Genomic DNA, 12865 nt, shown 5'->3' with positions numbered 1-12865 from the left:
CATTTTTGTTGCTCTTCTCTGCACTTTTTCTAGAGTCTCAACATCTTTTTTTATAGTGTGGTGACAAAACTGGTTGCAGTATTCTAGGTGTGGTTTTAAAGTGTAGTTCAATTGCTGATGATTTTATAAATTCATGAAAAAATGTTCTTTTTATAGGAAACAAACTACTTTGCCCTTATTATATCCTGAGATATTATTTGAACTTACCAGTCTCTTTTTCAATTCTACAGTATTCTGGACTTTTCCATCCAATTACTAAATGGGACAATTCTGTTTCAGTTGTGGGAGCAGAAAAGATTAAGCATGTTGTTCTATTTCTTGAAAAAAATTCCCCAGTATTATCTTTTTTATTCTAACATATATCAATACATATATCAATTGTGAGCTTACATATAAGTTGTGCAAGTAATAAAGAATGCAGTCTAGTTTTACTAATTACCTTGTGATTGCAATATATAGAATATTTTTTATCCAGAAATACACTTGATGTTTGATATTTTCTTGTACATTTTCCTTATATTTAACACTTTAGACAAGGCAATTTTGATGTCTCTATTTCTCATACTATAGATGACAGGATTCAAACAAGGTGGGATAACACAATATAACAAAGCTGAGATTAAGTCCAATGAAGTGGAGGAAGGTTTCAAATGAGCAAAGAATCCAGATAATAAGAATATGGAAACCACAATAACATGAGGTAGGCAAGTAGAAACGGCTTTTTTCCTTCCTTCCAATGAGTGAATTTTCAGCACAGCAGTGAAAATGGATACATAAGTATAAAGAATAAAGAAAAAACAAACAAAGGCTAAAACAGAAAAGACCACAATTACTTTGATTTCATTTTTGTTTAACCCTGTACAACTGAGTTTAAGTAGCTTTGGAATTTCACAGAAGAACTGATTGATGATGTTGGAACAAAAAGGGGTTTCAAAGATAGCAGAGGTATGCAACAATCCATTAAGAAGGTTGCTGATCCAAACTGCAAGAATCATGTAAATGCAAGCTTGTTTGTTCATTATTTTTTCATATTGCAATGGATTACAAATAGCAACATAACGATCATATGCCATGACAGTGAGGACCCACAAATCTGATCCCAGAAAGAAGACCAAAAAGAAAACTTGACAAATACATCCACGATAAGAAATGTATCTTGTATTCATGAGAATATTAGCCATTGATTTAGGGAGAATAACTGAAATAGCCACAAGGTCTTGTATGGCCAAGTTCAACAGGAAGAAGTACATTGGTGTATGCAGGTGATGGTTGAAAATTATTGCAAAGGTGATGAGGAGGTTTCCTGTCACAACTACAAAATACATCACCAGGAAAACCAAGAAATAAAGTATCTGCTGTTCTCGTACCTCTGAGAATTCCATGAGCAGAAAATAATAGTCTGTGGATTGGTTGTCCATTTTCCTCTCAGGATGTTTGCAGTAAGAGATAAAACAGAAAGAAAGCAGGTCTGTTTCAAAATTATTCATAAATTCATCTGAAATAAGAAAAATCCAATTCAGCATGGGGATAAGGATTTCATTAATTAATTCATTAAATTTTAATAACTGCCCATGTCAGTCAGCTAAATGAATAAGGTTAAAAAGAATTACCATACTTCTTAGTTTAGGGAACAAGAAGAACAGAGAGTTCTTGTGAGTTTGACTGAAATTTGCTTCCAATAGCTAATTACAAAGAGATTAAGAGCTATTAACATAGCATATTGCTTGTCAACATGCCAGTAACTAGAGGTCAAAATTGTATCCAATGTTCTGTTATGGTGGTAAATTAAAAATGTGTCTCCCGAAAGCTACATGCTTCTCATCCATCCTTTGAACTTCTCAAGAAGAACTTAGCTACCCTAATATTGCTATGAATTTTTTTCTGAAATAAACATTTGTATTAATAATGTCTCCAGACTCAACTACTTTTCACATTTGTTTCCAATATAAAAAAAATGATTTTGATTAGGAAAATCTCACAGCATAATAATAAAGAAATATATAAAGAAATAAATATAACAAAAACCCCATATAATTTTGAGGACTAATATAATTTTTTAAAACTATATCCAAATTTCTTATATTTTTTTGAAAAATTCCATATTCTGAGATGAAGCATAAATACCCTTGTAAATGCATTTGAAAAAAAGAACAAAGAAGTATATTTTTAACATTGATCCCATGCCATTATCTAATTTCTATTTTACAATACTTTATTTTACCATCTTCTTTTGGAATCAGAATCAGAATAGAGCTGGAAGGGACCTTGGAGGTCTTCTAGTACAACCCCCTGCTTAAGCAGGAGATCCTATACATTTCAGACAAGTGACTGTCCAGTCTCTTCTTAAAAAAACCCAGTGATGAAGCACCCACAGCTTCTAGAGGCAAGCTGTTCCACTGGTTAATTGTCCTCACTGTTGGGAAGTTTCTCCTTAATTCCAGGTTGCTTCTCTCTTTGATCAGTTTCCAACCATTGTTTCCTGTCCAGCCCTCTGGTGTTTTGGAGAATAAATTGATCCCCTCTTCTTTGTGGCAGCCCCTCAAACACTGGAAAACTGCTATCATGTCACCACTAGTCCTTCTTTTCTCTAAACTAGTTATACCTAATTCATGCAACTGTTCTTGATATGTTTTAGTCTCCAGATTTTTGATCATCTTAGTTGTTCTTCTTTGCACTTTTTCTAAAGTCTCAACATCTTTTTTTCTAATGTGGTGACCAAAATTGGTTGCAGTATTCTAGGTGTGGCCTTACTAAGGCTTTATAAAGCGGTACTTATACTTCACGTGATTTTGATTCTATACCTGTTTATACAATCAACGATTGTATTAGCGTTTTTGGCTGCTAAAATACAAAGTAATTATGTTAGTTACCAAATTACAAAGTCTATGTCATGAGCCCCTCAGTGTCAATGCCAGAGTGCCCCTAAATGGGGAAAATCCCTTCATTAGGGAAACAGCAAAATAACCTGAACAATGGAAGAATAAAACAGTAGAAAGAGCGAGGCTGTTGCTGCCTTCTAGATGTGTTGCCGTCTCCAGTAAATCTAGTTATGTTTTATCTGACACTAAGCACTTTCAATACAACAATATCTATAATTACTGTAAGGACTGATTATTCAACATCATTAAATTATGACCATTTGTACTTGAACAATAATATTAATAAAACAGGCAGAAATGAGAAATTCACTGAAATGATCCACAGTTCTCTCTACCTGCCAATGCAGTTGGAGTACAAAGTGATATAATGAAAGTATTATGCAGTTCTTGTTTAACAAAAAAAAACACTTTGTTTAAAATTTTTTGTTTGAACTTTGTTTGAAAAAAAAAAGAAATAGTTTTATCATTCACAAATGTTTTCAAACAGAAATATTTTTACAGTTTAAAACTAAACCCTACCCTTTTAGTTTTCAGCTTTGAACACTCACCCATTCACGCCTAATTGTTTCTGAAATCTTACAGAAAACAAAAGGTTTATAAAGAAGTAGAAAGGTGTTTATTAACATGTATTCTGAACCCCCCAGTGATTTATCTTCATTCAGTAAGGTCATTGATTGCTCCTCCCAGAAGTCAATGCAAGAAAAATAGAGCCAGAAAGAAATATTAACTTGTTAATTGTCTCTTTCTTACTAACTGACCAGCTATTTTTTGAAAATGACCATATAATAGCTAGGGCATTTTTCTCTGCTTTCAGAATGCTCATGTTTCAATTCAAATTGTTTTTGATCATATAAACAGTAAAATGTCATGAGTGAGTTTTGCTATTGTGGTAATTGGCTATACAAATATCCATTATTCTAAGGAAGAATGAGGATGTTGTAACGGCAGCAATTTCCATTTTTTTTGCAACCCTCTATGGGGAAATCCACTGTTTAAAATAAATATGGCTCTTAAACCATATTTAAAGTAAAAAAAATAAAAAGTAAACAGCCATTAGCCCGACACATTTTTTTAAAATCCCTGCATTGTGTACTATTATATTTCCTGATGGTTTAAGAGCCATATTTATTTTAAATCATCATGCTAGATGGGAATTATGCTTTAAGTGGTTTGCCAATTATTTTTCATCAGTTCATCAGTGGTTCTTATGTCAAATTTTTCTTCTGCCGTCACATAATTCATTTTGTCCTTGATTACAAAATCAATTCTTTTATTTATTCATTTATTTTTTGGCCTAGTCACACATAGCACTCATATTAACACAAATATAACTAAATACAACTTGCATTCACTGGTGGAGAGACTGCCTTGGCAGTCAGAAATTCAATCACAGCACATTGCTTAAACGGCACTAAACAGGACTTACTGCAGATATCAATTTGCACAAACAATAGTGATACAAACTTCCCATCAACTGAGGTAAAAGAGGAAAAATGGTAAAGAATAGTCAAAACTTCTAGTGCACCAATATTGCCATCTTGTACGATTGGAGACATTACATACAAATCTCATATAGTACTCTTCAGAGAGTTTATATTTTTTCTTCCAAATGCATCTTGTGTGATTGTAACCAAATGTCCAATTTTTGTTTTATGGTTCTAAAATACTTTGTTAGAAAGCCTGAGGCATGTTAAGGTTTTTGTTTTGCATATTTTCAACAATGACTTTTATGATAAGGCCATATGATCTTGTAGATCATTGTTGTGTAAGAAACAAATCCTGTTAAAAACTATTCCAATGTCAAGTGATCTTTTCAGCAGATCATTTGCTGCTTTCAGTGAGTTGTGGATCCTTTCAGAAATGTATTCATGATTATTAATAAGGCTATAAAAGCAAAGGCATATTTGTGAGTATACAAATTGGAGAAGCAAAAAAAGCTAAATTAATGCAGACTAAGAAGTCACCTGAACCATAAGAGTTGTGTATTTTTGCTGTATTTGAACTTGCAGTAGGCCAAGAATTTTTCCCATTTTTTAAAAACATATGGCTTTGTACCTGACTACAGAAATACAAACACATACATACTTTTGAGTGAATGCATGCTCAGAGTCTGTTATGATTTGGGCAGCTTATAAATCCAATCAACACTCTTTCAATCTCATTTTAATCCTTGTTCATCTCTGTAAAAACAATTTCATAGTTTCTGTTTGGAACGGTATTGTTGAATCATCATTGTCAGATTTCCCAAGGATGCACAAACTAAGGTGGCGTCCCCAGAGGCCAGGTCAAAAAACTGGGATCCACAAATTTATTGTAATTCAGGAACAGTTACATTTTGGCTAAACTCTTGCAATAAACTCTATTTCTTGATGGAAAAATGTTCTTTATTTGAAAATATCTACTTGAAATCTGGCAAGGGTAGTACTACTGCTATTGTCATCACATTGTCTCCCAAAATGAAACAACAAGAGGCCATTTCCTCCTCCCAACCACATCCTACAGACACTTCTTTTTCTTGTAATTCAATTTCTACCTAGATTATATTGATTTGTTCTTGAACCTTCAATGCATATCACAAGTAGTTATGCCCTTCTTGATTCTCAAAACTGGAAACTCACATCTTAGTCTCCCGATTTAATTCTTTAACTCTTTGTCAGAAAAAGAAATTTGGATTTAAAATGTTTCGCAGTTGCAACTTGAGCCTGCTTAACGCCCCTAGTTGGGGGCTGCATGGTAAAAGATATTGTAAAAAGAAAAACTGCAGTATAGAAACTTCCTGTAGATAGATAGATAGATAGATAGATAGATAGATAGATAGATAGATAGATAGATAGATAGATAGATAGATAGATAGATAGATAGATAGATAGATAGATAGATAGATAGATAGATAGATAGATAGATAGATAGATAGATAGATAGATAGATAGATAGATAGATCTTGAGTTTGGTGCACCCTGTCGGCCCAGGTTCGAATCTCAGAAGGGTATGTCTGGTTGAAAAGAACTAAAAAGTTCGAAATGGCTATTCCAGTTCTCCCTTAATTCTTTGTTGGCAATCCAAATTTTCAAAACATATATATATATACACACATATACAAACACAACATTTGCCTATTCTCATATGAAATCACAATCACAAATATGTGTCTAAATAGTCAAAAAGAGGCAATTATACAAAACAGCAGATGCAATTCTGCTATCTCAGCAATGAATAGTCTACAGCATTATTGATGTTGCTGAAACATAGTCCCAAATGATGAACCATGAGCATGTTAGTTCAGTAGCTTCTCTCTGCCTGGCTTAAATGAAATGATAGAAATATTTCTCTATGTGAGAAAGAGTAAGGTTTTCCCCCCAAAAAAATCCAACTAGCTGAAAAAGAATTAATTGAGATACTTCTCAGCTTTTGTGGCTTCACTGGGCATGCAGAAATAGACTCAAGTTTCATTTATAATTCTATGTCTGGAGCTAAAGGAGTTACAGATATAATTACAAAACAAAATAAATACTTACAAAACAAAACAAAAAGAAACAGAACAGGCTTTTTTCCCCTAAGAGTTGCCCTTATTTAATAATTTTGAAAGAGCAAGCTTGATACTGCTATTTCTCATACTATAGATAATAGGATTCAAAAAAGGTGGGATAAGAGAATACATTACAGTTGATGCTAAATTTGATTTACTGGAAGGAGGCTCCAAATGAGCAATGAATGCAGATAACAGGAACATGGAAACCACAATAAGATGGGGTAAGCAAGTAGAAACTGCTTTTTTCCTTCCTTCCAAAGAGTGAATTTTCAGGACAGCAATGAAAATGGACACATAAGTATAAAGAATAAAGAAAAAACAAACAAATCCTACAGCACAAATAAACACTATTAGTCTGATTTCATTTTGATTTAAGCCTGTGCAGGAGAGTTTAAGTAACTGTGGGATGTCACAGAAAAATTGATTTATGTTGTTGGAACAAAAATATGTTTCAAATGTAAAGCAAGTATGTAATAATCCATTAAGAAGGCTGCTGCCCCATACAGCAAGAATCATGTAAATGCAGGCTTGCTTGTTCATTATTGTTTCATAATGTAATGGATTGCAAATGGCAACATAACGATCATAGGCCATAACTGTGAGGATCCAAATATCAGATCCCAGAAAAAAGACAAGAAGGAAAACTTGAGAAACACATCCAAGATAAGAAATATGTCTTGAGTTCATCAGCATATTGGCCATGGATTTAGGAACAATAACTGAAGTGATACCAAGGTCTTGTATGGCTAAGTTCAACAAAAAGAGATACATGGGAGTATGCAAATGATGGTTCAAAATTATTGCAGACATGATGAGGAGGTTCCCTGTTAGAATTGCCAAGTACAATATCAGGAAAGCAAAGAAATGTAACATCTGTAATTCATGTATTTTTGAGAACTCAAAGAGCAGAAAATCAGATATAGTTGATTGGTTATCCATGTTTTATAATATTGAAAGTGATGTCTCTGGAAAGAAAAGAGATACAATTGTTTTGAATGCAGTCTTTTTCATGTCTGTTCATTAGTGCAATGCTAGAAATAAGAGCCCATTTGTTGGCCAATATCTTGGTATTAAGTTTTTCATCAGAACTTCTGATGAGAACGTCTTAATTTTGCAATTGAATATTTTCAGTACTAATTCAAAGTTAAACTGATTAGAGATAATACCATTGATACTAGTTTTGCTTCCCATGCCTGCATTAATTTATGAGCATAAAAATAAAGTCCTTAAATTGATATTTTAAAAGTACTGTTTCAAAAGTATAAGTACGGTTATCAAATTACTGCTCTGATATCCATAATTTTAAGAGCTGGAACTTTAAATCCAATTATCTAGGAAAATTTCAGTGTATGAATCTGGAATAGCTGTTTTGATTTTGTTATGAGTGTAGTAGTAATAGTAGTAGTAGTAGCAGTTTATTAATTAATTAGTCTTACAATCATATCAAATAAAACAAGATGAAAATACAATGCAGGATCTAATTTCAGGATAAAATATATAAAGGGAAATACAATACTAAAATGCATATGTGATAAATACAAAGAATCAGCTATCAAATAAATACATCACTTTTACATGATACTTCAATCTGTTAGATATAATATAATTAGCTGAATTGCCTTAACTAGTCTTTATGCTACATTCCTTGCCAAAGTATACTCCCATATCACTATATTTTCTCTAAGATAGAATCATATGTCCAAGGGCATTATATTGAAAATAAAGATGACTAAAGCTTGTTTCTGAACATTCCTCCAACATACTGCAAGAAAATATGCATTTTTAAATCACAACTGTTGCTATTGCCATTCAAGTATAATGCTTTTAATTATTATATATTTGGGGTTAGTAAGATAAAATCTAAGCTTTTAAACACAATGTGTTTAAACTGTGATTCTGTAAATTATTATTCTCCTTCTTTTTTTCTCCCACCAAACAAACATTAATTTTGAAGGAAATTGTGTTGCTGCATCTAGAAAAGAAATCTGTATAGATGGTTGCTAAGCATTTACACCAACTTGATGGCACATAATCAATCATACTGATGCTGTTAATTTTATCAATTCAAAATAATTAATGATTGCAATAAATGTAAACTTTTTTTGTAAAAAGTACAGAAACACATGTGAATATGTGTAAATACATACATAAAATACACACACACACACACACACACACACAGCTTTGTAAAAAATAAATGTTGTATGAGAACATTAGTAAGTTTCACTAAAGAGGCTAGTCATTATTCCTACTTTTGAACAAAATAAATTTTCATGTGAAGGAGTGAATATTTTTATTATGGCCACTGACCAGAATTTTAAACAAAAGCACGTAAAAAATAAAGTAGAAGCATAGCAAGATAAAATATTACAATTGGTAATAGATTCATCAGTGGAAGATGAATACAGGCAGTATATATAAAAGAAATATTAGTTACATTGAAGGAGACTGAATCATACTGATCTGATAAGAACTGTAGAGACAAAAAAAAACTGTACAGGAAAAAGTATTTCCTGGGTGTTTTACAAGGTAAGATGTTAGAAAGAGGATCATTGAATTTTTATAGGGGGTGCAATAGAGTGGGACAAGAACTGTACCTCCCTTGTCCATAGGGAACAGTCTCAGCTCATGTGAATTTGATGTAGCTTTGTTTGCAGAACCTAATTCTAAGCAGATGAAGAATGATTAACTTGCAATTAAATACTTATTCCAAGTTAATGTTCCAATGAAAAGCAGAGAGAAAATTATTATTATTATTATTTTTAAAATGTTTTGATGTGGTGGTGAATTAAAAATAAATGACTAGAAACCTACTATCTTCTCAGCCATCTTTTGATAGTAAGGCAATCTGCCCCCAATACTGCTATGAAAATTGTCAAGCAAATATTTATAGTGATAAGCTTTTCAAAAATTTGCTAGCTTCCAATTTACTCCCTAATGTTACAAATCACATTTTGATTATGAATGTGTCCCAAAATAACAGAATACTCATCATAAAAACAATATTTTATTTACAAGTTAAGTTTTAGTTCTGAAATATTTTGTTTTACTTATCGATTTATTTTGTTCAATTATATCAAATTTTGATATAAGAACAATTTTGATTTTATACTAAAATTCAAAATTTAAAATTATGTCTAGAATTTCCTATTTGAGTCTGATGATCATAAATTAGAAGTATTATTAAAATATAAAAGTATAGTGGAAAAAATATAAATAAACTTGAGGAATAACTGTTTTTTGAAACCAAATTGAAAAGCCTTCTAATTTCATTTAATTATTTAAAAAGTAACTTCCTGTTTTGAAGATAAGAATACATATACATGGGAAATATATTTAGAAAAAGGGATTTTGGTGGAACAATAGAATCATATTTTGAATTATTTATCTTCATCATGACAGTTTTCTTTAATGTTTTCTTTCAGTTACAATAATAATACAGTATTATACTATTTACAATTCCTAGCTTTAATTAGCACCAGCATCTCAACATTTTGGCAGTTAAGTTATAGCAATTTGTAATTTAAAAATGAGTTTAAAATGCTATAAATCAAATGGGAAATATTGAAATGTGAAATTGAAAGTCCCAATGTGTAATAATCCATTTATGGTTTATTTTGTTTATTGATTCTATCTCTGAACATATGACCTCCAATAAGCAGTAGTATGCTTGAATGTATACAATTTCATATATACATTTTCCTTTGAAATATTATTGAACATTTCATATTCTCTGTTCTTGCTATAGAAGAGAAACAGTACAGAATGTTATAAAAATATACTTTTCAGTATGCATTTAAATAGCGGACATTCAAACCGGTTTATCTAAGGAATTGAGAAATAGCTTAACTAATCACTAGCTCAATCCATCCAATTCAAGTCCTAATTTTAACCCTTTTGGCCCCCAACATTGCACGTGCACCCAGTCATACCAGATGTTGCTGAAATCTTTCAAATGATGAAATGATTTTCACTAAACTGGTAGGGGTTATTAATAAATACTCTGTGATTTCTAGTGATCTCTTGTAATCCCATAAGAGCTTAATTGACTTCTCCCAAAGCACTTCACTCCAAGATTCGACCTGGGCAATCCAGAGGCAAAAAAAAGCATTAATTCTTTAATTGTCATTTTGATTCTATAATGAAGATCTGGTTCATGGTTTATTATGGTTTGTTGATTCTGTCGCTAAACATATGGTCTCAGCTAAACAATTGTTTGCTTGTACATATACAATTTTATATATGTATTTCTGTATTGGCATAGTGGTTAGAATGCATATTACAGGCTAATTCTGCTAACTGCCAGGGGTTTGATCCTCATGAGCTCAAGGTTGACTCAACCTTCCATACTTCGGAGGTTGGTAAAATGATGACCCAGATTGTTGGGGGCAATATGCTGACTGTAAACTGCTTAAAAAAGACTGTAAAGCACTATGAAGCAGTATATAAGTCAAGAGAATGATAAAGAAGGATTAAAGTCATGCCGATGAACCAGGGTTTGACCATTTTGTACTTTTCAGATATTTTAATATTTTGTATGACCTTCTCATCTCTTTTGGGGGAAAAACAGGCACAGGAAATCATATTATAAGCTATCTATACAATTAAAATGATAAATAACTCTCCCTTGATTGGTTGTGATAACAAGTGGGGTTGAAAGATAACAGACTTGACTGATTTAAGTTTGCTTTTTCCTGCCTATGTGATCCATACCAGATAGATTAACTTGTTTTATTGCTAAGAAATGTTACTATGGGGATATCTACTTAGATATCGCTAAGACCTCATAACGCTTGCTTGCCACCAGGTGTATAAAAGATGCTGAAAGCTTTTGTTTGGGGTTGCTTGCTTTGGAAATGATCCCCAAATGACCTATTCTGTGCAAAATAAAATTGATCTGATCCCCATCCTTGCTCTGTTTCACTGAGCTGAAGCACAACTGGCATGAATCCAGAGTTTCTGGAACAACAATGCCATATTCTTTCTCTACCTTGAGAATGCCCAGCCTTTCAAGCAAATGGCTTTTGGTGATATGGGAAATACAGTGTCTAAGAAATACAATTATAAACTGAGATGAGTGAAGGAAGGAAATGGAGACAATTTCCTTGTAACATAACCTATTTAAACATTGTAGATTGCTGTTTGCATTGATATACATTCTCCACCTGAATTTTAAATTCAGCTCAGAATAATTTTGTTTAGGAATTAGGACTTGCTTAGTAGAAAGAGCAATTTCAAAACTTGCAGTCACTGTAGCTAGTAGAATACTATACCTATTCTTACAAATTGTGAGAGAAGCCAAACATAAGATGCCTGGAATAATGCTGTGCACCATCCATGGGATCGTTTCATATTTGTTTTGTTGCAATCTTGCATTTTTGGCTGCTGAGAACTGAAACATAAACAGAGAATTCAGATCTTTCTACAGGAAAAAGATGAAGGATCTTTTTGAACTCTGAAAAATGAACTCTGAAAACACTTTGAAAAATGAACTCTATTTTCTGTGATTAAAAGAGCTGTCATTGGGAGGTCAACTATCAGGCTTTTGAGTCTTATTTAAACCTCATTCATACAAAATTGCCTATTATCCAGAACCATATGCATCATAAGCCTGAAGTCAAATTCCATCTTGAGTGCCCATATTTTAAGTTATACCAGAAGGGCTTGATTGCAACCAGAAGTCCTACAAGGGATAAAGTGGAATATTTCATAGTTGTAGTAAATTGCTTTATGCATCAAACATTGGTACCTCTCCCACATAATATATTGAAAGAGGATTCCTGACTTTCTGTATTCACATGTCAGTACCAATTAGTGTTTGAAGAGACCCTGAACTCAGTGCAAATCTTTTTATTGCTTCTGTGCTCATAGAATTAAGTAACTCATTCCAAGTGTGTGGATTGGAGCCTAAAGTCCTACAAGGATTCTACTAACTCAGTAATGGGTACAGAGGTGGGAAGAAAGAGATCCAAAAAATTATCTCAATCCATTTTTGATCACATATTGATACATTGCATCCTGTAGTAGCATGTCAATTGTTAATGCTAAGTATGTTCTTGCAGAACTGGATCAGGCTTGTGTTCCAATCATATAGAATCACATCACTGTTTACTAGTGCAGCGGTCCCCAACTTTGCAGCTTGGTGGCCTGGCTGGGGGTGTGAGGGCAACTGTGCTATGTGAGCGGCAAGCCGATGCACACATGCATGCAGCTCGACTCGCAAGAGTGGTGGGCCAACGTGCATGCACATATAGCTTGATCTTTTTTCTGTGAGGAATTGAACAAGGATTAACTGGGAAAAGAGATCTCTTCAATAAAATTAGTTTTAGCCAATATTTTAATTAGAAATCCTCATGTAAGCCTATATTGATGCATATCCTGGATTCAGTCTCAAGCTTGCATAGGAAATACAATACTCTAATGGCCTGGATTGTGTCCACCATTTTATATAACTGGA

At 32.8% G+C, this 12865-nt stretch overlaps 1 protein-coding gene across 1 annotated transcript; it reads right to left on the bottom strand.

Annotated features, from left to right (window-relative positions):
- Window positions 1-467: 467 nt before the first annotated feature.
- LOC107286101 (olfactory receptor 14J1-like) lies at window positions 468-1418 on the bottom strand. The gene has a single exon (XM_029283845.1). The coding sequence runs from the start codon at window positions 1416-1418 to the stop codon at window positions 468-470; it is 951 nt and encodes a 316-aa protein (XP_029139678.1).
- Window positions 1419-12865: the final 11447 nt, after the last annotated feature.

The sequence above is a fragment of the Protobothrops mucrosquamatus genome, unplaced genomic scaffold (genome assembly GCF_001527695.2).
Source record: "Protobothrops mucrosquamatus isolate PMUCROS unplaced genomic scaffold, P.Mucros_1.0 scaffold247, whole genome shotgun sequence".
In the NCBI taxonomy this organism is placed as follows: domain Eukaryota; kingdom Metazoa; phylum Chordata; class Lepidosauria; order Squamata; family Viperidae; genus Protobothrops; species Protobothrops mucrosquamatus.
The sequence above is the reverse complement of the archived record's forward strand: the minus strand, read 5'-3'. Positions and strand labels throughout refer to the sequence as shown.

What these genes read in the sequence shown, in the direction of transcription:
- LOC107286101 (XM_029283845.1), bottom strand. Translation starts at nt 1,418, where the DNA reads ATGGACAACCAATCCACAGACTATTATTTTCTGCTCATGGAATTCTCA.